Source organism: Pyricularia grisea (genome assembly GCF_004355905.1).
Source record: "Pyricularia grisea strain NI907 chromosome Unknown Pyricularia_grisea_NI907_Scaffold_1, whole genome shotgun sequence".
Classification (NCBI taxonomy): domain Eukaryota; kingdom Fungi; phylum Ascomycota; class Sordariomycetes; order Magnaporthales; family Pyriculariaceae; genus Pyricularia; species Pyricularia grisea.
The window spans coordinates 6,977,741-7,000,229 of NW_022156716.1; the positions used below are offsets into that span (position 1 = coordinate 6,977,741).

Genomic DNA, 22,489 nt, shown 5'->3' on the forward strand with positions numbered 1-22,489 from the left:
AAAAAAAATAACGCGTTAAAAAAAAACGTCGAAAACGCGAATAAAAAAATTATAATTAAAATATACGAAATTATAAAACGTTTTTACAAACCGCGGAAAAACCTGACGAAAATTTGGGTAATAATAATTTAAAAATATTAAAAGGTTATTTAATAGAATTTGTAAACGAAAAACCCATTATAATTAACCATTATATAATAATATAAAATATAAAATTTTTGACAAAGGAATTTTTCAAATATAGGTTTAACGTTACATAAAAATAGGAAATAACGCAATTAATTAATCGTTTAAATTATATATTTATACAAATTAATATAAAATGGAAAGGTTTTTTGCTAAATACCGGCGCGGTTAAATATTTAACGGTAAAATTTAAACAATTCGTAATATTGTAACGATATAAAATAAATTTGTATATAAATTAATAACGTATTAAAAAAATACGTATACGTTTTGGCCAAAATAGCGTAATAATATCGATGGAAATTACCGATATACCTACCTTTATAAAAATAATTACATTCTATATTATAAAGATAAATATACCGTTCCTAATATTGTTAAAAAATATAAATAAATTACAAACCTATTATAATAACGTCCGAAACGAAATCGTTTACGGTAACGGCAAACGAATACCTATAAAACGGAAAAAAAACACCCCTAATTTTATTTAAATAATACCGCGTAAAAGATTATATTTTTTACCGATTTTAAAATTACGGGAACCTTTTTAACGGAAAAAAAACTGCGGTAAATTTATAAACGTTTTAAATACCCTTTTATTAATAAATTTTGGCGCCTATTATAACGTACAGGCGAAAACGCGGATTTTAAAACAATTTAAATAATTAATAAAATATGCCATTTTTGCCAAAAAAAGGAAAATTACCGTAACATTTTAAATTTGCCTTAAAAAAAATATTAACTTTAATTATAAAATTATCGTTAATATTATATATTTGGATAAACGGCCAATATTTTATATAATCGATACGAGTACTATATTTTAATTAGCCCAATTCCTGGTTAATATATTAGCCAAAAAAACGTAAAAAATATTAAAATAGTATTAAATTAATATTTATTTAGGTTCGTTAAACGTATTAACGTTCGACCTAAGGCCCAATTTCCGTACAATTAAATTTTACGCAAAAATACGCCTTTTAAGGATTATATATTATTAAATCCTTATAAAGGCGTATTGGGCCGTAGGTAAAATCGAACGTTTTTATATATTTTTAAGGAAGGCGTATAAAATTATCCGGGTAAAATACGGTAACGATTATTTATAAGGAATTGCCTTTTAAATAGCGGTAAAAACGGTTAACGATACCGCCGGACCGAACGGACTAATACCCACGTTACTGGTTTTTAAAGCCATACCAAAAATAATTATGGATTTACCCCCAACGTTTACCCAGGTAAAACGCGCGGAAATAATAAATAAAATTATAATTAAATTCCGAAAAATTATTGCAAAAAAGAAATTAAACGACGCGTTAACTGTTAAAAACGGGCCTAATATAGGGGATAAATTACCGCGTACGTTGGCGTTAGGTAACGAAATATTAATATACCGCGAAAAGGGCAATTAAAATGGCTTTTATAAGGTTGTTTTTATTACCGAAAATATAATACGGATGGCGTTACCCAACGGCGATTCTAATTTTAAAAATACGTACGTTAAATTTTACTATAAATATTAAAAATAACCGAATAATATATAGGGTAATTAGGCCGAATTTACGTATTTAAAAAAAGTTTAATTACGGCGGAAAAAACGTTTAAAAACGGTATTAAAACCCCCGAAAAAACTTTTTAAACCAACGCCAAATCCCCCTGTAAAAGTATTTATTACCTTATAATAAATTACTTTTAAAAATAATTTTATAATTTATATGGCGATTAATCCAAAGGATTAACGGTATAATACCAGGTAAAAACGGCCCAAAATATATTACGACGAGGCGTTTATATTAATTAAAAAAGCCTAATTTAAAAAATTGGTTATTAAATATAGGGCCGAAAAGAAGATAATAACGCCAGGGGTTTTATTCGAATAATTAAATACAACGGAAATAAATATTTTATTGGGCGCGGGAATATTCGAACCAATATACGGAAATAATATATATAACCGGATTTTTAATGCTAAAATGGTACGGAAAATTAAAAAAATAATAAATCGCCCGTACGAAAAATTACGTTTTATTATTTAAAAATATAATAATAACGAAAAAAAAAACCTATTAACCCAAACGCCAATAATTATACGGTATAACCAATAATTAATCCTAACGATCGTATTTATTATAATGGTGTAATTTGGTTACGTTTTTATAATTAGGAATATTAACCAGGCGTATACCCAATCCAAAAACCAATTTATTAGGAACGTATTAATAAAAATCCCGAAGGAATTATTATATAAATACCCGCCGGGGATTTATTTTAAAATTAATAAACCGTTATACGGGTTAATAAAATTAGGATTATATTGGTTTAATACCTATTAACGTTATTATAAGGAATAATTAAATTATATAACGTTTAAATACGATATTTATTTTTTAATTACGAAAAACGGTCCGTTTGGGCTAATAGGCTTATAAATAAACGATACGTTAAATTTAAGGAATTCCAAATTCGTTACGTACGAAAAAATAAAACTCCGAAAAACAGGGCTGCTAACGAAACCGTAAAAAATATTACAGGCGGGAAACGTTAAAAATTTTAACGGTTGTAAAATAATATTGCGAAACGGCGATATATTAATATAATAAAAAAGATAAATAAATCGCTTGAAATTGGTGAACGTATAGGCGCTAAATCGCAAATAATAATACGTGGCCTAACGGGCCAAAAACGTATATATTTCCATTATTTACCAACCCGAAATTATATTCGATTTTTTAATGGCCGCGCAAACGATTAACCCGTTAAATATAAAAATCGAAACGTTTAACAAACGATTATAATAACAAATTAAAAACCAGCAAAAAAGGTTAAAATATATCCCGTTATTTATAAAAATAGCGAAATTATACGTATTCGTAAACGGATCGTTCGCCAATTTAAAGGATTTAAATTTACAAATAAATTACGTAATTTTGTATAATAACGAAATTAATTATAAAAACGAAAATAATTTTAAAATATAGGGTAATATTGTATATTGGTTTTCCACCAAATGTAAATGCGTAACGCGTAACGTTTTAATTAGCGAAATTTACGGTATAATAAACGGTTTAAATATAAATTTTGTACTAACGCGTACGTTCCGAACAATTTATAAACGTAACGGCTTACCGCTTTTAAATTTCGTAATTTGTACAAATTCCAAATTATTATATAATTGTTTAATATAATTTGGAACCATTATAAAAAAAAATTAATAATCGATATTATAACGATTAAATAATTATACGAAAAACGTAAAATTTAAAAAATCCGATAAATTAATGGATTAAATAATCCTGCAAACGCTATAACGAAAAAATATCCGAATAACGCGTTGGAAAATCTAATATTAACGAATAAATTATAAATACGTGTAAAAAGTTAAATATAACGTAATTAACAAAAGAATACGAAAAAGGGTTATAATATAGGGTATAATATAAATAGGGTATAACGTACAAATTAATATTTACCTTTTAAAAAAAATACGAAAAATAATAATTTTTTAACCCCCGAAAGGGACCCGCAGAAAATAACTAATAAATTAAAATAAAATTTTTATAAACCGTAAAACGGCCCGTTTAACCTTTTTTTTTTTTTCGGCCAATATAGCCGCCACGGTTACGCCACCACCTTTTTTTTCCTTTTTCCAAATTTCCAATATCCTTTTAACGGCGGGGCGTTATTTGGTAATCGTTTAAAATATACGTTAATATTAAATAAAAAAAAAAACGGTAAATATTATAATTTATAATTTTATCGTTTTTAACGATAATTGCCAAAAAACGGACGGTAAAAGGACGGGCGAAAACGGGGATTTTTTCGCAAAAATGCCCGAAAACGTATTTATAATACCGTCCAAAAGACGGGTTCGTTTCGCGGTAAACCGCGAAATCGCCGGATTTTTATTTACCCGCGAAAATAAAACGTAGGCAGCCTAAATAAGATTTTGGCCGGTAGGCGTAAAATTATTGGCGGCGCGAACCGCCAAACCAAAAAATAATGGTTTAATTATTTTTTAATTTATATTAACGACGATATATTTACCAAATAATCGTTAAAAACAAATAGCTTATTTATAATAAATTTAATAAAACGTAAATTGGAAAATTAGGACGAAAAAATTACGAATTAAAAAAAAACGGCCTATTTATAAACGGATTAAAAAAAATCGGTAATTATTATAATATAAAATTCCTATTAAATTTTCGTATTATAATTGGTTATTTACAATAAATTAAACGTTTACGTAAATAAAAGGTTATTTTATTATTGTTAAAAAATAATAAAATCCCCCCTATTTATTAGGGAACGGTTAAAATAAAATATTCGTTTGTAATGTTAAAAGATTTTACAATTTCCTAAACGCGTTATTTTTTTTTTGTTTATTTATTAATAATTATTTACGGGTTTAAAGGGTACGTATATTTGCAATTAATGTAAAAAATAACCTGTATTTATTCGCGGGCAAATATACGTATGGGCAGATTACGTGTGGTGTCACGTGATTTTAAAATACCTAGCAGAAATTTTAACGGATTTCTGTAGGATTGTAGATAATTACAAAACGATAGATAGCATGCATGAAAATACCGTTTTTATTTGTTATATTGTTTTTACCGATCGCAGCGATTATTCTATTCCTATCAACAGTTATTGTAAAATTTTACAAAAATTAACCAACCGTTTTTGTTATTTTTAAACCAATAACAATTATAAAAAATAAATTTTAAATTATTAAACGCGTGAAAAATGACATTACCGGCAATAAAGTCAAAATGTATACGTTTTATTTGTTAATCGAATAATAAGTTGCGGAAATGGTCCCGCGGGCCAATTATACTTGATTTCTTCATTTAATTTATACTTTAAAACGTAAAGGATATTTAAAAGTTTTTTCGTAAATTGCTAAACGTTTAAATACAGTATAATACCTACGTTATTTTACAATAACGTTCTGTTAATCGATCAGCATAACGAAAGGCCTATTAACAGCGGGATAAATTTGGAGGGGAAATAAGTGTAAAAGCGTCCGGGTCGATAAACTTATTATGTGGGTACCAAGTGGCTGCTGGGTAATAAAAAAGGTTGTTTAATAAGTGGTCCCTTATTGCCAGGTCGAGCCCCCAAAATTGGAAACAGGATGTAAGATAACGAAATAACAGTCTGTTAAATGTAATTATTTATTTCTTATAATACCCAGGCGGGGCCGTATGTGAAAATAAACGTAGGGGCACGTTTGGATATTGTTAGTCTTTTAAAAGACCAGAGTATTGTTAATTTAATTAATATAGCCAAACACTATTAACATATTAAAATTTCTCGGCCTATTCCCCATATAAGTAAGCCACATAAAAGAGCGTTAAGCAAATTGCTTGTAGGAAACGGATGATGTAATTCGCTCCAACATATCCCAAAGCATTGGTTGATAAAGATGCCCGATTTGTCGAGCTGCAACTCCTATGGGACATTTTAATCCTTTTGTCGACGCGCTTTTCCAGTCTGCGCCCCTCTCGGGCTGGGCAAAGAGCCGAGTTGAGCCGCTTTCTGCCCTTAACTGTCGTCTTTTCCGAACAATTTCTCTATGCGCAAGCCAACCTGCTTTAGCAACTGCTATTTGCTTGCCCACCCGATAATAAAGCCTGAGTATTGCCACTATGTCTTATTAAACAGCAATTAACGCAAATTCCTCACGTTTATTCGAACCATGGCCTTTTACGATTAACCCGAAACTCTTTTCCCCAATCGCCCCCCCCCCCCCCTCGGTGTTGAAAAAAAAGCCACCGTTATAAAAGAATATTCGAAAATTTCGTCGAAATTTAAAATATAATAATAAACCTAAAAAGCATTTTTTTAACAACATATAGCCAATAATTCGGCGCGATTAATCAAAAGATGGCCTAAAATATTATATAATTAATAACCGATATTTTGGCAAATAATATTAACCCGAATAAACCCAATATTATATTTCCAATTAAATACTGGATAAAAGTTGAAAATTCGATTAAAAAACAAATTATAAGGCGCAAAATAAATTTAAAAACAAAATAGCAAAATATTTTTAAAAAGAAACTCGCAATTTAACCGGGTAAAAAATTATCATCGAATTTCTTTTTTTGACAAACCAGTCGGCGATTCTCTTGCTAAATGATTTAATTACACGGAGGATACTATACATTTTTTGCCTGATTAATTAAACACGGAATGTTTTCCAAACCAAGGCCCTTAATTAAAATTTTAAGAATGCGAGGCTTGGAATTATTAAATTCGCTTAAAGCCGTCGGTAAATTGCCAAGCACGTTTTCGTAACGTCCCTTACGAAATATAGCTGGTAACATGGGCCTAAGTTATATATAACGTGTTGGACCGTACTTTAAATATAAGGCTCCTGGTTTAATCACCTTGTAAGAGAGGCGGTTGATGGACCTTTACTTAAAGCCTGACAATGCTGGTTTTGATGCTTAAACTAGGCCCCCCTGCGTTACAGGGTGGTTTAATTTAAACACTGAGATTAAATAAAGCCACGAATTAAACCATGGCGAGTCGGCGACGCGGTTGAATTGGTAAAACTCTTGGCTTAGTGGATAAGCCTTGAAACTAAATATAAAAAAGAGAAGAAAATATTTAAAAACTTGCTTGCACAATTTTAAAGTTATATACAATTCACCAATCCTATATAAATAATAACAGTTTATTAATTAATTAATATTGCAAAAGGCCTACTAATAGGGTGGGCTAAAATTAAAGGCCGATTCAACAGTTTTACAGCCATTTTACGTGGCCTTATATATATATACCGGTACTTCGTCGCATTATAATGTGGATTAACATGCAGTTATTTAATGTTTTCCCGCTGTAAAATAATTACAACTCTATTTATAATTCTTTTTAAACATTTTTCCAGGTCTTACTTATATAATTAAATTAATTTAAATAAAATCCTAGATAGTAATTTTTAGCAATTTGTTAAATTTTGCTGCGGTAAAAGCAAAAACATACCTATGTATAACTTGCACAGCCTTAACACCAAAGCTATTTATATATTTTCGAGGCCCTATAGCCACACACTGTAAATTATAAAGTCTGGGGTTCCCACTTCGCAAATATTATAACTTCTGCCTTTCCTCACCCCTTTTTCCATTTGGACATTTCTTTTCCTACCACTGCTTTATTCTTTCCCTCCATTTATAGCTAACCTTATAACCCTTCGGCCGCACAGTTTTTACTATTTTATTTATCCCCTTTTACTCAAGCTATTTCGAAATGAGGGGTTTTACACTCGTCCTCCAAGTCGCAGCTATTTTGGCAATTAATACTCCAATTTTATGCGCAACGGATTCCCGTTCCAATAGCCTCACGGACTTCGGTTCTAACAGCTACACGGGACCGGAGTTTATCCCTAATGGCAGTGTAAACAAGTTTGGTAAACCTTTAAACGCGCAAGGACAAACATATGAAGAAGTTAAATACATCGATGCAAACATGCCATATTGGAAAGCACGGGCTGAGAAGGAGGCTCTTATAGCGGCCCAGGATGCAAAACGCGGGCCAGTTTCAAGGTTTTGCCACCGAAAGATGAGGAAGTATTACGGCAAATTTCACGAATTCGTTGTTGGATGTTAAGAAAATCACCATCGACAACCTACAGGTTGTTGCGCTGCACTGTTAACGACGAGAGGCTTTATGGATAATTATTTAAAATATTGGAAGGCCTAATTTTAACAAGGCCTAGATTATCCAGCAAACTTTAGGCTAGCAAACAGTTACTTTACCCCACTTGTCAACGTATATAGCGCCCGCTTACATTGGGCCCCTAGGAATTTACCTAAAGGTCTTTCGATACAATTTTATATTTTAACCACGAAAATAATTGTTATAGGCAATTTACTCTGATTTTTTTCGGCGATAATAATTTTGGTTTTATGTTTAATCTTTTCTCACTTTTTCGATTTAAATTTCGCGGAAAGGGGACGGGTTATTACCTGTACTTTTATTTTCTGTTTTTTACAATAAAACTTCCTAGTCTCAGGGCTCATCCCTGAACGCGAGCTCCACTAATTAAGCCGTGGCTTAATTCGTGGCTTTGCTTGTACCTGTGGATCCAACCAAAAATTGCTTTGGTTCAGGTCTAAGGACAATTTGTTAATTTTCGCCGCGTGTGGAGGTGATATCGCCAATTCGGCGACCGACACTCCGTTATAATTAATTAAATACAAATCGTAAAAATATTCAGTTTAAACGTTAAATATAATAATCAACAAAATAATTAGCCTTAATTTATTTTATATTTTTAATGGTTATATTGGTCGAATTGGGATATGGGTGCCTTTAATTTTCAAATGGAGGTTGGTTTTTTAATAAATTTTGGAATTTTGGGATTTATTTTAATTATATTTTTATTTTTCAATATAATTTAAAGGGTTTTGCACGTGGGTGGTAATATATACGTATATATTATATATATAAATTTTAATTAATATAATATATAATATAAGGTATTAAATATTCGAATAGGTAAAATAATAAATATTTTTATTAAATTTGCAAACGAAACGGGTGTACATTTTTACCACTTTTAATAATAATAAAACCAAAATTTTAAAAATTAAATAATCGGTATAAATAAACGTCCACGTAAGATTAAATTTTAATAATATATTATATTAATAACCGTATATAATAAATTGTAAAATATGGTTAAAATTATATTTTATTTTATATTTATTATAAATAAATCAAAAGAATAAAAGTGATTTTATTATTATAAATTTTTAATAAAGGCTTAATATATATAATTTGTTTTATAAAACCTTATATTAATAAATATATCAAATATTAAATATATATATAAAATGTTAAATTTAATATATATATAAATAAGCAATTAAAGAATAATAATCTGTTAAAATCTTCTTATATAAATATTAATAAGATCATACAAATTATTTTATAAATATATATTATTTATATATATAATTTTAAATAAGGCGTTAAAAATAATAATAACATTTTATTTATATAACGGGTACTAATATATTTAATAGCCTGTTAAAAAGCCCCAATTAAAGACCTTATAACGATATATTTATAATGTTTTTACCATTTTTATTTAATTGAATATTCGTCAATTAAAAAACACACAATATTTTAATTATATCGCCGTTACATATATAATGCGTACACAATGTTTATACTGTACGATTACCTATATATGCGGCGATAATCGACAAAATGTTCTCAAATTAAAACGGGCGCGATTTTTTCGGCCGATTTAATTGGTCGAAAAGCCATGTGGCTAAAAGGTACATGGAGCGCCCAGTCCACCCTGCAATTGCAGGGGGGTTTAATTTGAGCATTAAAATTAAATATACCTACGTTTATCGTATAATAACGTTTTATTAATCGATTAACATAATGAAAACCCTATTAACATTTACATTAATTAGTTATTATGGAAATAGTTAAAGTGTGAGAATCTTATATTATTATACCCGTGATTAACGTGATAAAGTCCTCATTTTATCAACACATGGACGAAACTAATATAATGGAGAATAAAGGTTTTAATAGCCTTGGGTTAGGATTTTATAAATCCGACCGTTAAACTAGAAAACGCCTGGAACGCGATATTATGAAAATAAACGTTTTTTTAACTATTAAATTTGTTTATTTATAAAGGTTATATTAGAAAAGCCTTGCGCGCACGCATGGGAGGAAGGGGATTCGGGCCGGAAGGTTTTTACCGGGGTAATTGGATAATTAAAGGCGGACCACGGATCACACGCAAATTCTTACTTATTGGTAAAACGGCTACGTATTATCGCCAAACTTAAATAAAGAATACACCGAATATACCTTAACTACAGAAATATAATATTAATACCCTTATACCTTTAATGACCTTTTCAACGGGTTGACTAACGCGCAAAACCTTTTCCACACAAAAAACATTGATGCTGGCGCCATCAAGTGTGTGTACCATTATAATGCCTGTTTTGGTCGCTTTTTCCGCTGTACTCCTTTGGGCATATTTGGCATTGGAATTTGGTTTTATTGCTGAGTGTGGAGGGTTCGGTTGTTTGCCACTTCTAATCGCCTACGGCTCCGGAACAGTTCCTGACGAAGCTGCTCTCAAGGCTGTTGCGAATTAATCTGGCGTCACATCCCTCATTTCTACTTTCTCCTCGCACGCTTGTTTTTTCTCTGCTTTTCCGCAGGGATACCAGGGTCATTTATTTTGTGTTTAATTATCTCCCACTCGTAATTAATTCTTCTCTCCTTGCCATACGATAGCTTTGCTAAGCCACCTTCTTCGGACTTCGTGAGAAGAACGATATGTTGACCGGAAAGGCCATTATGCTTAATGCCTGGCCATCTGTCGGAAACATATCTTTGGCACATTCTCTTACAAGCTGTCATTTTAGCTCTCCAGAATTGCTACCTTTTCAGCTCTCATTTTCAAAATGGACTCTTAAGAGCGTTTGATGCCTAGTGAGGCCCGTTCATCACAGGCTCATCAAGGGATAGACGGTGGACTTAAATGCTGTGAAATCCAAAAGTTACAGTTCAAACTGTGGACCTTCTATGTTGATTGCTAAGTAGCAGCTTGTCAGTTAGGTTAGGCTACCGACGTAGGTACTTTACAGGAATAAGAGGTTGGCGGTGGTACACTACTTCCCTCTTTCTTCTATACTGGAAATGCATATTACGGAGTTTTGCTTAGGTGGGCGACCACTGGGGAATCCCCGGTATTGTGTGCTTTTGAGAATTTTCTTTTTTTTTACTTTGCTCTGTTTTTTGACTGTGAATGGGAAGTTTTTTTAATCGCTGTCGCAACAGCGGTGATAGTCGCACTCGGTGGAAGGAGTTTTCAAATCCGGGGTACCAGATTAGGCGATTGCATCATCTTCTGCGGTTGATTAAATCAACCGGTCCATCACTTAATGGGGTTTAATAACTGGGTGGAATTTGTAATCACCATTCTAGACTAGGTAGTAAACTTATTATTGCTAAACAATAATGCACTAAGCCCTTTTGCTCTGTAATGAATGTTTCCCTTGTGTATTAACGAAGCTGCTCAGTCAATCACTCGACATTAATTCCAATCAGCAGTTTCCTTAATTACATATCGTCACGTCACCTGTAGCGGGGTGGTTCGGCTATCCCTTGCTTCCTGTCCGCATCTTCGACATTATTAGGACGTTCCGCTGCCTTAAAATCTCTCTCTGCGCGTCGATTACAGCGCGGGAGCCATTGCATTTTCGTTGTTGATGTAAGTGGTGGTGCAAGGGGTAAAAAGTCGGTAAAGACAGGGACCGGATTTCTGGCGCGCCGTTTAATTTCCTGTTTGATGCATCTGCTGTAATTGAATTCACTCGATTCTACCAACGTTTTCAGTCGGGTTGATTACCCCCCTAATTCCTCAATCCTCCTCCCCTCCCGGCCAATTACATCCGCCGCATCAATGAGCCCGAATCGGTTTGGTTGTCCCATACCGGTTAGGGACCTTTTGAAAAGAAGGTTCAAAGCGTCTTTCCTATTCGGCAAAAAACTAAAAGCCGGATATAGCACAATAAAAACTCTTGAAACCGTCATAAATAACATTTGCCCGACTTGGATATATGAGGGACTTCGGCGGAAACCGAACCCGCCGTGTGGAGCTTGGGATTTAATATTACCAGGTCTCATGTAACGTACCATTAAACTACAACAAGTCGCCGACGTTGATAGTTCTTTCAGCTTGCTTAGAGCTCGGCTAAATGCGGCCTGGTGGGCTGGGAGTGCAAAACTTGCCCAGTTAGGCCATCCCGGTGGACCTGCATCTGACACTGGAGACGCTTTTCTGCACCTGAGCTGGCTTAGAGCTTGGCTGAAAGCGCCCTGGTGGGCTGGGAGAGCAAAACTTGGCCGGTTAGTCTGCATCGATGGACCGGTCAGCTTATACTGGAGACGCTCATCTGCACCACGGCAATGCCGATGCTATAAGCATGCCTAGACGAGACCGACAGTCGCCGACGTGAGCCTAGGGAGCGTGAGTGGCCTTGCTTTACGTGCAATGCTTTTGTGAGAAAAGTCTAATTCCAGTGTAAATGTATAAAGCCCACGGCTTCTCCTTGGTCATGTCGATATTGTGACCAAGCCAGCAGCACTCGAAGCATCGACCGGTCTCAGCATTAAATCCAACAAGTCACTTCAATAATAACGCCACTGGACCCTTAATCCACCAGGTTCATACTTGTCGCCCACCTTCAACATGAAGACCTTCTACATCGCAGCCCTGGCTACCGGAATCCTGTCCGGCGCCAATGCTCTGTCCTGCAATCTCGGCATGGTGTACTGCGGACACACCTTGGTTAATATGGGTATGCCTGCTATGTTTTCTCTCTCTTTCGGTCCACTTTGCCCGTTATCCTCTGTCTCTTTCTCCGGCTTGCATCCATAAGCTAAAACGTCATTTAATTATACAGGCTGGACAGCGAAGCAAGTGATGGACCAAACCCAAAACTGGGTGGCCAAAAACGAGGTGGAAGCTCTTCAGTCCATTTACAAGTGCGAGGACCATTGGTGGTGGACCAAAGCCGACCTGATCCATGTTGCCCTTTGCGTCAATGGGTGCAGGGACAATGGGTCAGGCAGCTCCGATTCGTGCTACTAAGAATCGAAGGGGGGGAGAGGGAGTGTGGACAATAGATAAACTGGATAATATGAAGTTAAATGGAGTTCATTCAACGTCTAAAATCGAACGCGATCTCGCCCGCCTCTCCCTATGGTATTCAACGGGCTAGCTATTGACTGATACTTTAAATACAGTGTTTAAACTAACGTATCTCGTGTAAGGATCAAGGCCCCAGACCTACCCTCAGAATCACCACTCCACTCCACCAGCCATGCCAACGGTGACAACATGCTATCTTGACTACTGCGGAAACCTGACCAGAAGCCAAACACCGAGTGCGCCCTCGCTGAAATACTAGATTCGATGTCTCTGTATTACTGAAAATCATCGAATGCCTCACGAGCTAGACCCTTTCACATCCTGACTCTGTATATCCTTTCCCTTTTCCACCTTATCGTCACCGTCATGACGGCGGCTGCAGGCAATGCACGAATGGCTCGAGCTGACCATCTCACAGGCGGGTGGTAATAACGCCTTGTGCAACACATTAATATCAGCCATCAAGACGATTGATCTTTTAGCAAGTTTGTGGTTTGCGGGAGCATCGTGCTGTCCTCTCCCGATGCTCTCCACCCGGCCGTTCACCTCATGCCCCTACCACGATGGTTTCCCTCCAGCTACCCGAGTCTGGCTCTTTGTAGTAAGTTGTGAGGGTTTGCAACGGTATCTTGAAGCCAGGATGCTCTCCAACCAGCGGTTAAAAATCTGCATGTTTAGTCCCGCCGCCCAAGATTACATGCCCGCAGCAGTAGAGTATAGGAATGGCGAGACCTCCCAATCGTCGTCGAAAAGAGAGGATTGTTCTCTTGCGCTGGCGGTTTAGTTATGAGCCAGTCTCCTTGTGCCCCCCTCTCCTGTACAGAGCTACTCCACACTCCTATCTGGTATGGTACTTGGCTTTGATTTCTACTTGTGCTCGTCATGTCAACCGTTTGCCGCCTTGCAGGCACTCATTTTGATGTTTGTGAGCAATTTTTCAATATTGCCCCTTTTGTTATTTTCAATTCTGGACAGCGCAGGTTTGACTAACCTGCTCGGGTCACAGTGGGCTACTGTCTGGGCCGCCGAGAGGATTTTTGTTTGTGTTATCTAATTAGCGTCACCTATTTTGAAACTTGTGGTTGGCATGATCGATTGCTTCTTTGATCCAATAATCAGTGCGTTGTTTGACTCAAAAGGGAATGATAACCGAAGACCGTTTTGCTATGACCATCGTTCTTGAGCCAAAACGAGCTTCGAAAAGTGAGAAAAGGGAAGACCTCAAAGGGATTTTTGGGTTAAACCTTTATTTATGGGGCAGGCCAAATGAATTGACCTTTTCTGGCCGTCAAGTTATTGCCTTATAACTAATTTGTGGTATAGCTTCTACAAGTGACTTTACTGCAGAACCTCTGTCCCTTTGCCATAACGTTTTCTGACGTTGGAAAAAGAGAAGCATAGTTAGAGAACCTTTGTAATGAATTTCGTATATACTGGTCATAATTCGCCTGGGCAGACCACTACACAATAGAGGGTGCGTTAAAATCAGTCAAGTACCGATTGAGGCTAGGTCAATGGGATTCCAGTAAGACTTTTACGGTATAGATTACCGGATTATACATAAATAGATCAAGATAATATATTGTCCATTAGCCTCATAGTTCCGGGGAGCTCCATGGGATTGCCACCCTTTTGAACTCGCTCCTTACAAGCCACGAAGTATCAGACACCACATTATGAACTACCCAATAAATAAATGACAATGCTGGAAGCTGGTAAAAGGAAGATATCGACGATGCATATAAAACTTCAAACCTTTATTCCCTCACCACCGTCAAGCTCACTTTACCGACGCACTTTTGTTCTTGTAACAACCACTCAAACAGCCGTGCTCTTCACTCCGCAAAACAACAAGTAAAATTCACTCATAATTAAAAGAATTATCCATGCGGATGGTGACCGTTGCTCTAGCGGTCTTGTGTTAAAATGCCTTGACTTTGGCTGGCGTTGTAATCTTTCGTCATCTACTGCATGTGCCATTTCCTGATCAAGCCCCCAAGCCCTCTGCACCACCTTCCGGCCCCCAAAAATAGGACTGTATGGTTCCGCCCGCTCAAGAAGCCTGAAGCTGTAGAGATCGAGCGGTGGATGTTCGACCTTATCCGCCCAAGTCTCCACAGGTACGACGGCATCTTCAACAGACTTCTCATCTTTGCCGCCAGCCCCCGAGACCACAGCTGACCTTCTACACAATCCAAATGCCCTCAAGCCCGTCAGGCCCAAGCTGAAACTCATCCAGGTCAACAATATCGCGGGCAGAGGTCCGTTGATCCAGGAAAGGGAGGAGAATAAGCACGCACGCAGGGGTTTAGCTCCCGCCTTCAGCTCCGGCAAGATAAAGTTTTGGTTCCTAGACCAAAGTAAGAAGGCCTTCGAGGCCATATAGGCACTTCCAGACAGCAGGACAAACCACACCCGTGCTTGGGAGTACTGGTCATGAAAATATCCGTGACCTCCAGCTGCTCATGCTCATATCGGCCACTTTGTCTGCAGGCCTGACTCCGACTTGATCCAGATTAACGGACTGAGACATAAGTGGCCACTTGAAAAGCCCACAAGTCGTCAAAGTCAACCTTGCCAGCGCCTATGTCGATATTTTCAGAAGAAAACATGGAAAGGCTAGCGTCTCCTCAAGGCTGCCTCACGGATTGGCAGAAGCAACGTCCTTGCCTCCCCTGTAAGCCTTGAGGCCTTTTAATAATATCAGGGCGCTCGTCCAGCAGATCTCTGAAGAGATTGTCAATGAGCATGAGATCGCGGCAGGTACTGACTGCAACCACAAGCTGTACCATGACAATGAAAAAGAAGGTTGGCCGCGACCACCCTTAGGTCTAGTCCAGGCCGATGCCCCCGTGCGCCTCACGTCAAGATAAGTTTTTGTCTAATAACCTGCCTTGTCGGACGCCACCACTTCTCACCTCTCGGGCCAGAAGCGGGGTTGGACGAAGTTCAGCAGCTTGGAGACGGCTCTGCCGTGACGATTTCCAAAATTGACAGGTGTCTGGAGATCGAACGCCACAAGGATGCCGGGTGGTAATTGTAGTATATAATGAGCGAAGAATTGTAGCAAAAAGCTCCAAGCAGCGGGTTCCAATCATCCATATCGGGAATCCCGCATATCCAACCGCGTAATCGACAACCTAACCCTAAAAGGTACCACCGCCCATACCTGCAGCGTAATCTTTCCTACAATATCTGTCGACGACCTTTGCGCTCAATGGAACAAGGCTCAATTTCATAAGCGCTGCGCCGTGGTTTTCGCCTGGCAAATAAATAAGCTCAAGGGGCTTAAACCCGTTCCAACGTTTTTCGGATACCGCAATCGCGTCAAGCTCCTCTGTCGTACAGTCGGCCCTATCGAACTCGATATAACTCGCAACCGCACGAGGGTTGGTGATGCAGTCCACTCCGCCCAAAATGACAGTAGTACGGCGTTCGGCAACATGTGCAGGCGCCGTCTCTTGCGATGGATGCAATAGCAACTCGCGCCAAAGAATATGCTCTCGCCACGAAAGCCGTCTATGCAACGAATGGGAGACGTTGGGATCTCGTGCGATCATTCGCATTTCGTGTTGAGCTCCCTCCAAACGGGCAGGTGGACGGCGGGTAAAGTTGTATGTAACATCGGGCAAATGCAACAGAAACGCGACTGGGTCAATGAGCACACACGCACTGATTTTAGGTGCCACGCGAGGTGAAAGAAGGAGCGGCGTGGTCAAAAAGGTACCGTAGCTTTGCGAAACGAGGACCACATCGTTCCAGCCCTGTTGGTCCAAAATAGCGGCGATGGATGCTTCCATTTCAGAAGCGCTGCAGAGAGGCGGCGAAATACGGCATGAAATTGGCAAAAGCTCTACAGCAATCACCCCGACGTCTTTCGGTATGGTGTTCAAATACAACAGGTTTTGGGCCACGCCGACGCCAACACCGTGAATGAATAGGACTGGCCGTTTCGTTGTAGATTTGTGCGGTCGGACAAAATAGCTCATGTGGTCGCGGGCTGCGGATTCGTGGCGAGCTAATAATCCCAAAGGTCGGAAAGGGAAAATGCGGAAAAAGTTGGACCTTTTTGTGCGGTAAAATGTATATCCAAGGAAATACATTCCTATCACACCAAAGGTGTCGACGATAAAGATGAAAAAATAGTAAAAAAGTGTCCGGTGGTGCATCAAGACCTCGTCGTAACTGATCCTAATTGCATCACATTCACCCCGGCCTTTTTTTATCTCCCAACCAAGTTGATCTTCGGCTAGTCGAATATATTGTTCCAACTCGTCGTTGTCGTCGCCGGGATGACCTTGACGATCGAACAAACCCCAAAGAAGCCAGTCTTTGACGTTATCACGACGGATGTCATCTAAATGTGCGTTTGCGACCCATTTCCTAACAAAGGTCTCCATATCCGGTACTAGGGATAGGCATTTCGAAAAAAAGGCAAACCGTTCCTCTCGCGTCAATGGCGGCGGTTGCAGCAAGGATCCGTCCTCGGTTGTACAGCGTTGTAATCTGTTCCGGTATGGTAAAAACCAAACCAAATACCAAATAAGCTCCATGGCGGTGAGGATTTCTATAACAATAGAAAATGGATGTTTGATGCCGTCCAGCCCGGTGAAAGCCCCGGCCGCAACAACATAGCCCGCACACATGGCTCCCCAATAACGAGATGGAAAGGCCAGGCTTTTGGCAAACAGTACTTGATCGCGGCCAACGCCGGCCATCAAGGAAAGGTCTCTGGCCATAGTTGCCGATTCGATATGGTTCTTTCTTGGGAGATTGGAAAACAATTACTGTATATGATTGAACCGATAATGTGCTGGCTTTGTAAGTATTTAGGAAAATCACTGGAAACTTTATCTCTTTTCCTCCACCAAGTTGATACCCTCTTTATATTCACCAACTACAGCTCAATTCACTGTCGATTCTGTTTTCTTCTCCGCACCAGTCAGATACATGTCTTCCCAGTGCGCCGAAGCCACAAAGAAAAACCTCTCGGCACATGTATCATCACATGTTGGCGTCGGATAAACGATACATCGGATGGTTTTCGCGAAGGGTGAAAATAAACAAACCGATTCGTCGCTATAAATATCTTTTTTAACGTTTATGCTATTAATAATCCAAAACTGGTTTACTATATAGGAAACGGACTGGGTATGAATCTTTTGGAATGACAGACTACCGGACCTGGGTTGGGATTCCCAGTCACAACGGTGCACGTGTGATCCGGGTGCCTTAGTTAGAATTCGCCCGGATCAGCCTGAACAGAAGTGGGGCAGACGATGGACAGAGCAGATGCCCGGGTTTCAATGTCCCAGATTCGTCGCTCCTTACAGAAGAAACAAAATGGAGGACAGCGATATTCTATATTAATATTCGTCTCTGTATTCTATAAGACCTCAAACATCTGAACCTGAGATTGACTTTCATGCTTTATTTACATTTTACTACTTGTGATAGGTAGTCAATCCCGACTCAATGGTGCTGGTCTTTCGGTGTCTCTATCTTTCTTTTTTTTGTTCAATTCAAATTTCCGCACCACAACCTCTATTTTTCCGCACCTCTGCTCTTGTGGCGAGGCACCATTACGCACTAGGTTGCGTGGTCCCAACATAAATCTCACCAAACCCTCAAACCGTTTTGCACGCATTTGCCGCAACAAACAGGCATCACCCCTGGACAGCAATATTTTTGTGCATTGCCATCGCCACTCTCATCAGAAGACGGAAGTAGGTCGGTCCTAATACGTCTCTGAACGCCTGTCGCTGTCTTTTTCTGCTGCCAAGGAGATTAAATGATTTAGGTTTGTTGGTCCGACGGTGTGGGTTGTAGTGAGTGTGTTTTGCTGAGTCCAGAAGCAACGAGAAGTTTTGTGAGGGCTGAAATTGCAATGTCAACTAGCGATTCCTGGAACTGCCCTGCTGGCCTATCATTCTCGCATATACGTTCTTGCGGCAAATCCCTCGGTTGGTCTGAGGGATTCGTTAGACCACTTCTTTTTGGTAATCTCACCACTACCGACTGCTAATGAGCATCGGCAAGCTCGAGTTGTCGCTGTTCGGCCCCACTGCCAAGCCCTTCCAGGCGTGTTAGCGGATCTGGTATGTTTGCACAAAGGTCTTTGAGGATTCGTGTGGTGCTCAGGACCGTGAAGAGACTCATATAGTTACATTTAGATTAACGCAACAGTCATCTCGTCGGATGGCAACCTGGTGCCTTTGGCGTTAGACGGTATAACGTCGTGGCTTTGGAACATGGCAACGGGCATGCTTCGCCAATCATTCGAGGGTCAGACTTCTTATAGAACGAAAAAGCCGCAACTCTCTCATATCATATATAGTGTGCAGCTTCGTGGATCTGAATCATAAGTTCTTTCATTGCAAAGTAAACAAGGAAATAACAAAGGCTAGAACTTCCAAAAAGTAGGAGCACCGCACAAGCGGCAAGAATACTTACCATTTACATCTATCCATCTTTTATCTGTATCCATACCATGCATACATGTAACTCATTGTTTGTGCCCTTTTTTCTTGTTTTCGTGTTTTACCCATATTAACATCACTGCCACGGAGTTTCCCCCCGAGCAAAGGTCGAAAACAAATACCTCTACCTACTCTCAGGTTTTAGATGGATAAAATCTTTGTAAATAATAGTCGGATCATACGCTGACTTGATGAGTACAGTTTCATCCCAGGCTCCGGAATGTGCAGCAGCCACGCGATTGAGGTCTGAGATGGCATTGCTGCCCCGCATCCACTTCTCCGGGTCTTGCATATGCCGGATCTACCACAGCCAGTCAAGGGCACCGCGGTGGAAATAGAAGACGAGACCGCCGGGAGAGACGTAAAAGTTCTACGGTGGGTGTGCATAGTAAGCAGGGGAATCCAAGAGCGAGAAATATTCCAGGTAGTGTATGCACTCACGCCAGAAGGATCGCTGCCAATGAAGAAGTGACCGGCAATATGAAGCTACGTCTATCAAACCATCGAGGTTAGCCTGTGGCATAGTCCAATAGCATTAGCAATGATAGTGATCAATTCCACACCCTATGGATGAGAATCGTTCTGTAGGAAAGGCTGGCTTAGATACCGGTAGTAAAAGTTGTTGACGTGCGGGTACTCAGCGATGAATGAGTTCGAATAGTTGGCCCTGGCGCCCAGGGCCGGATTGTGGCTCACATCGCGCCAAAGACAGCGTGGGTTCGACCCCAGTCCGTCGGCGTAGGGGTTGCGTGGGATCCCGTTGATGACGGTCGCTATTGAGCCGAGGCTGACCACCCTACTATAAATGAACGCGGCTTAGGATCAATTTATTTTGTTGTTTGCAAAGGCTATCACAATATAGAACTTACTCTTCAAAGGGCCCATTCTTGACACAGTTTCGCCTCCTCCTGGCTGGATGAGGTTGTAGGGCACATGGAAGCCCTTCAAAACACTGTAGTTATTGGGATCGCCTTGTTGGCCTATGCTGGATTTTATGCCGTTGAATTTTGGTGAGTTTATCTGGTGTTCAGCGTAGCGGTTGTAGTTTATATACTGGGTCGTCGGCTATTAGACTTGTTCATTTTTGCAGATAAGCGTCCGCGGGTGAACAGAAAGGCTGGTTTCCTTATATCCGCGCTCTTCGGGCAATATGGTCTCACACGCTCAGATAAAATAGCTGTAAGGGGCAAACAAATTTGTCTTCGTCAAGCCGCGAAGTCTGTATGATACACATCCGTCCAAAGTATAGTTCTCATTCAGTTCACATACCCGCCCATGGACTGGACCAGCCTGGGTCATATGAAAGGCAACAAAGTCTTCAAAATGAGTGAGCAGACCGGGAAACTAATGCTTCAGCGCTTGTGATGGTCATTTTATCAGGCAGAGCACAGCGGCAATGTATTCCACGCGCCCTGGAACCGACAGGTCGCTCCTGGGAAAGGAGAAAAAAGCAGTTTTTGTCAGTTCTGGGCTTTCCGATAGACTTCATTTTCATAGAACCAAGGAGGACGTCGTTTCTTACCATTCTTCTCCATACAACAGCTCCCTTTAGGGTGAAGCCATTCGAATTCCTCTTACCAGCTACCCACTCACCTACTTTGGGCATTGTTTCTTCCTCAAGCTGATCCACGACCACGAAGGGGTAGTTCCTATTGCGGAAACAACACTTGTAGTAGGCTGCGCGCCTCTCGAGGGGCGTTGCACTAGACTCTCCCAGGCGGGCGATGTAACAGCGGCTGCAGAGATAAAAACAAACATCTTGGTCGTCAGAGTTCGAAAATGTGATTTGAGACTTTGCTGGCAAACTCAAGCCCAAAACACTCCTCATTCATATTTAGTAAAACACAGTAAAGCCCCTTAGCGAACACGAGGAACTAGTACGCGTTTAACAAGGGTCAAATAATATGACTATTACGAAGTGGTCTAGCCTCGGTATGTCCGTACAAGTAAACCCGTCAAATGCAGCTATATGAGTCAGCGACCTTATTTGGTGCTCCTACTCGGCCCACATGGACTTGCACTGGGCAGATGATGCACTGAATAAATGACTCGACTGGAGCCTCCTTACTTTGCTTCTTGAACTCACAAACCTCTCCTGCCAATTTTGCGAGACACAAGTTGCAGTCATCGGCTTCTATTCAATGAACGCATTGTTCCCAACATGATGTTCCCTTCTAGAGTTGTCTTGAACCCGAAGTCTGGCTCACCATAAGGCGGGTCGGGAAAGTCAGAAAAAACTCCTTCTACATGCTGTAGGTGTCTGGAGCTTTCAACATTAACTCCTCGAGAAGACCGTTGCCGGGAAACCCTAGGTACCTACCCTGTCACTGAGCAGAAATACCCCGGACAAACGAACCTGGCCAAGGACTCGTGCGAAACAAATTCCACGGCGCAGTTTACAGGCCGCAACCCGGGGTTTTGCCAAAGACGGGCGGTTAGCAAAGCAGTCCGCATTATAAATCCAGCGATAGTGCTGGCTCCCGTTACAACGGCATAATTCGCAGCCAGCAGCACCAATCGTATGGGGGCCAGGATGGCTGGTCGTCAACAAAAGCTCGTAAGTGGAAAGGACGGCGCACTAGGTCAGAATTTGGAAGGATATGCTGCTGGACAGGCTCCATTCCGGGAGATGGAACCTCTGCGCAGACGGGAATTTTGTCAGGAGTGCAAAAAAGTCTGCCAAGGTGGCTGTACGCCGTGCAGTGCGGATTTCGGCAAATCTTTGCTGGGATTAGTTTATAGCAGTTGCGACAATTGGAATTTGTCACTTTTCCTTTGGTCCCGACGGGAACACGCTGGTCGATGCGGCGGGACTCTAGGTGCAGCTGTAATGCAAACTGGTGAATGCTGTCGTGAAATGAGAATAAAGTTGGCGACCAACCTTCCCGCTTCGAGTGTATCTCAAACCCCCCCTATTTTCACATTTGTCCCTTGGGGCACAGCCTTTCGCATAGCCTAATCATAGCTCACATTCGGGAAGCAGTGGCTTGCAGGCACAGGCATGCTGCGCTTCGTGCCCACTGGGTTGGGTTTTGCGCAGTCGCGACTCGGTGATAGTGGGGTGTGGATTCTGTCGTCGAGTGAAAGGGGTGCGATCGTGTCCAGG

At 39.7% G+C, this 22,489-nt stretch overlaps 5 protein-coding genes across 5 annotated transcripts; 3 read left to right on the forward strand and 2 right to left on the reverse strand.

Annotated features, from left to right (window-relative positions):
• The first annotated feature begins 12,256 nt into the window (after positions 1-12,256).
• PgNI_02130 (uncharacterized protein) lies at positions 12,257-12,994 on the forward strand. The gene is made up of 2 exons (XM_031122197.1): positions 12,257-12,551; positions 12,657-12,994. Exons 1-2 carry the CDS (start codon positions 12,443-12,445, stop codon positions 12,842-12,844), a joined length of 297 nt encoding a protein of 98 aa, XP_030987217.1. The 5' UTR covers positions 12,257-12,442; the 3' UTR covers positions 12,845-12,994.
• A 1,881-nt stretch (positions 12,995-14,875) lies between these two features.
• Positions 14,876-15,290, forward strand: PgNI_02131 (uncharacterized protein; the record flags this gene model as incomplete). Its single annotated transcript, XM_031122198.1, has 2 exons — positions 14,876-15,024; positions 15,122-15,290. The coding sequence occupies 2 exons, from the start codon at positions 14,876-14,878 to the stop codon at positions 15,288-15,290; spliced, it is 318 nt and encodes a 105-aa protein (XP_030987216.1).
• Positions 15,291-15,490: 200 nt separating this feature from the next.
• On the forward strand, positions 15,491-15,941 carry PgNI_02132 (uncharacterized protein; the record flags this gene model as incomplete). Its single annotated transcript, XM_031122199.1, has 2 exons — positions 15,491-15,581; positions 15,745-15,941. 2 exons carry the CDS (start codon positions 15,491-15,493, stop codon positions 15,939-15,941), a joined length of 288 nt encoding a protein of 95 aa, XP_030987219.1.
• Positions 15,942-16,050: 109 nt separating this feature from the next.
• On the reverse strand, positions 16,051-17,643 carry PgNI_02133 (uncharacterized protein; the record flags this gene model as incomplete). The annotated part of the gene is made up of 1 exon (XM_031122200.1): positions 16,051-17,643. One exon carries the CDS (start codon positions 17,641-17,643, stop codon positions 16,051-16,053), a length of 1,593 nt encoding a protein of 530 aa, XP_030987218.1.
• Positions 17,644-19,684: 2,041 nt separating this feature from the next.
• On the reverse strand, positions 19,685-21,118 carry PgNI_02134 (uncharacterized protein; the record flags this gene model as incomplete). The annotated part of the gene is made up of 8 exons (XM_031122201.1): positions 19,685-19,753; positions 19,825-19,869; positions 19,947-19,965; positions 19,991-20,156; positions 20,253-20,448; positions 20,546-20,602; positions 20,653-20,727; positions 20,906-21,118. Coding segments are annotated over 8 exons (840 nt in total), but the record flags the coding sequence as incomplete, so codon positions are not given.
• Between the last annotated feature and the right edge of the window lie 1,371 nt (positions 21,119-22,489).

Coding starts and splice junctions, on each gene's coding strand:
- PgNI_02130 (XM_031122197.1), top strand. CDS start 12,443: ATGAAGACCTTCTACATCGCAGCCCTGGCTACCGGAATCCTGTCCGGC. Junction 12,552..12,656: donor ACACACCTTGGTTAATATGG/GTATGCCTGCTA, acceptor TTAATTATACAG/GCTGGACAGCGAAGCAAGTG.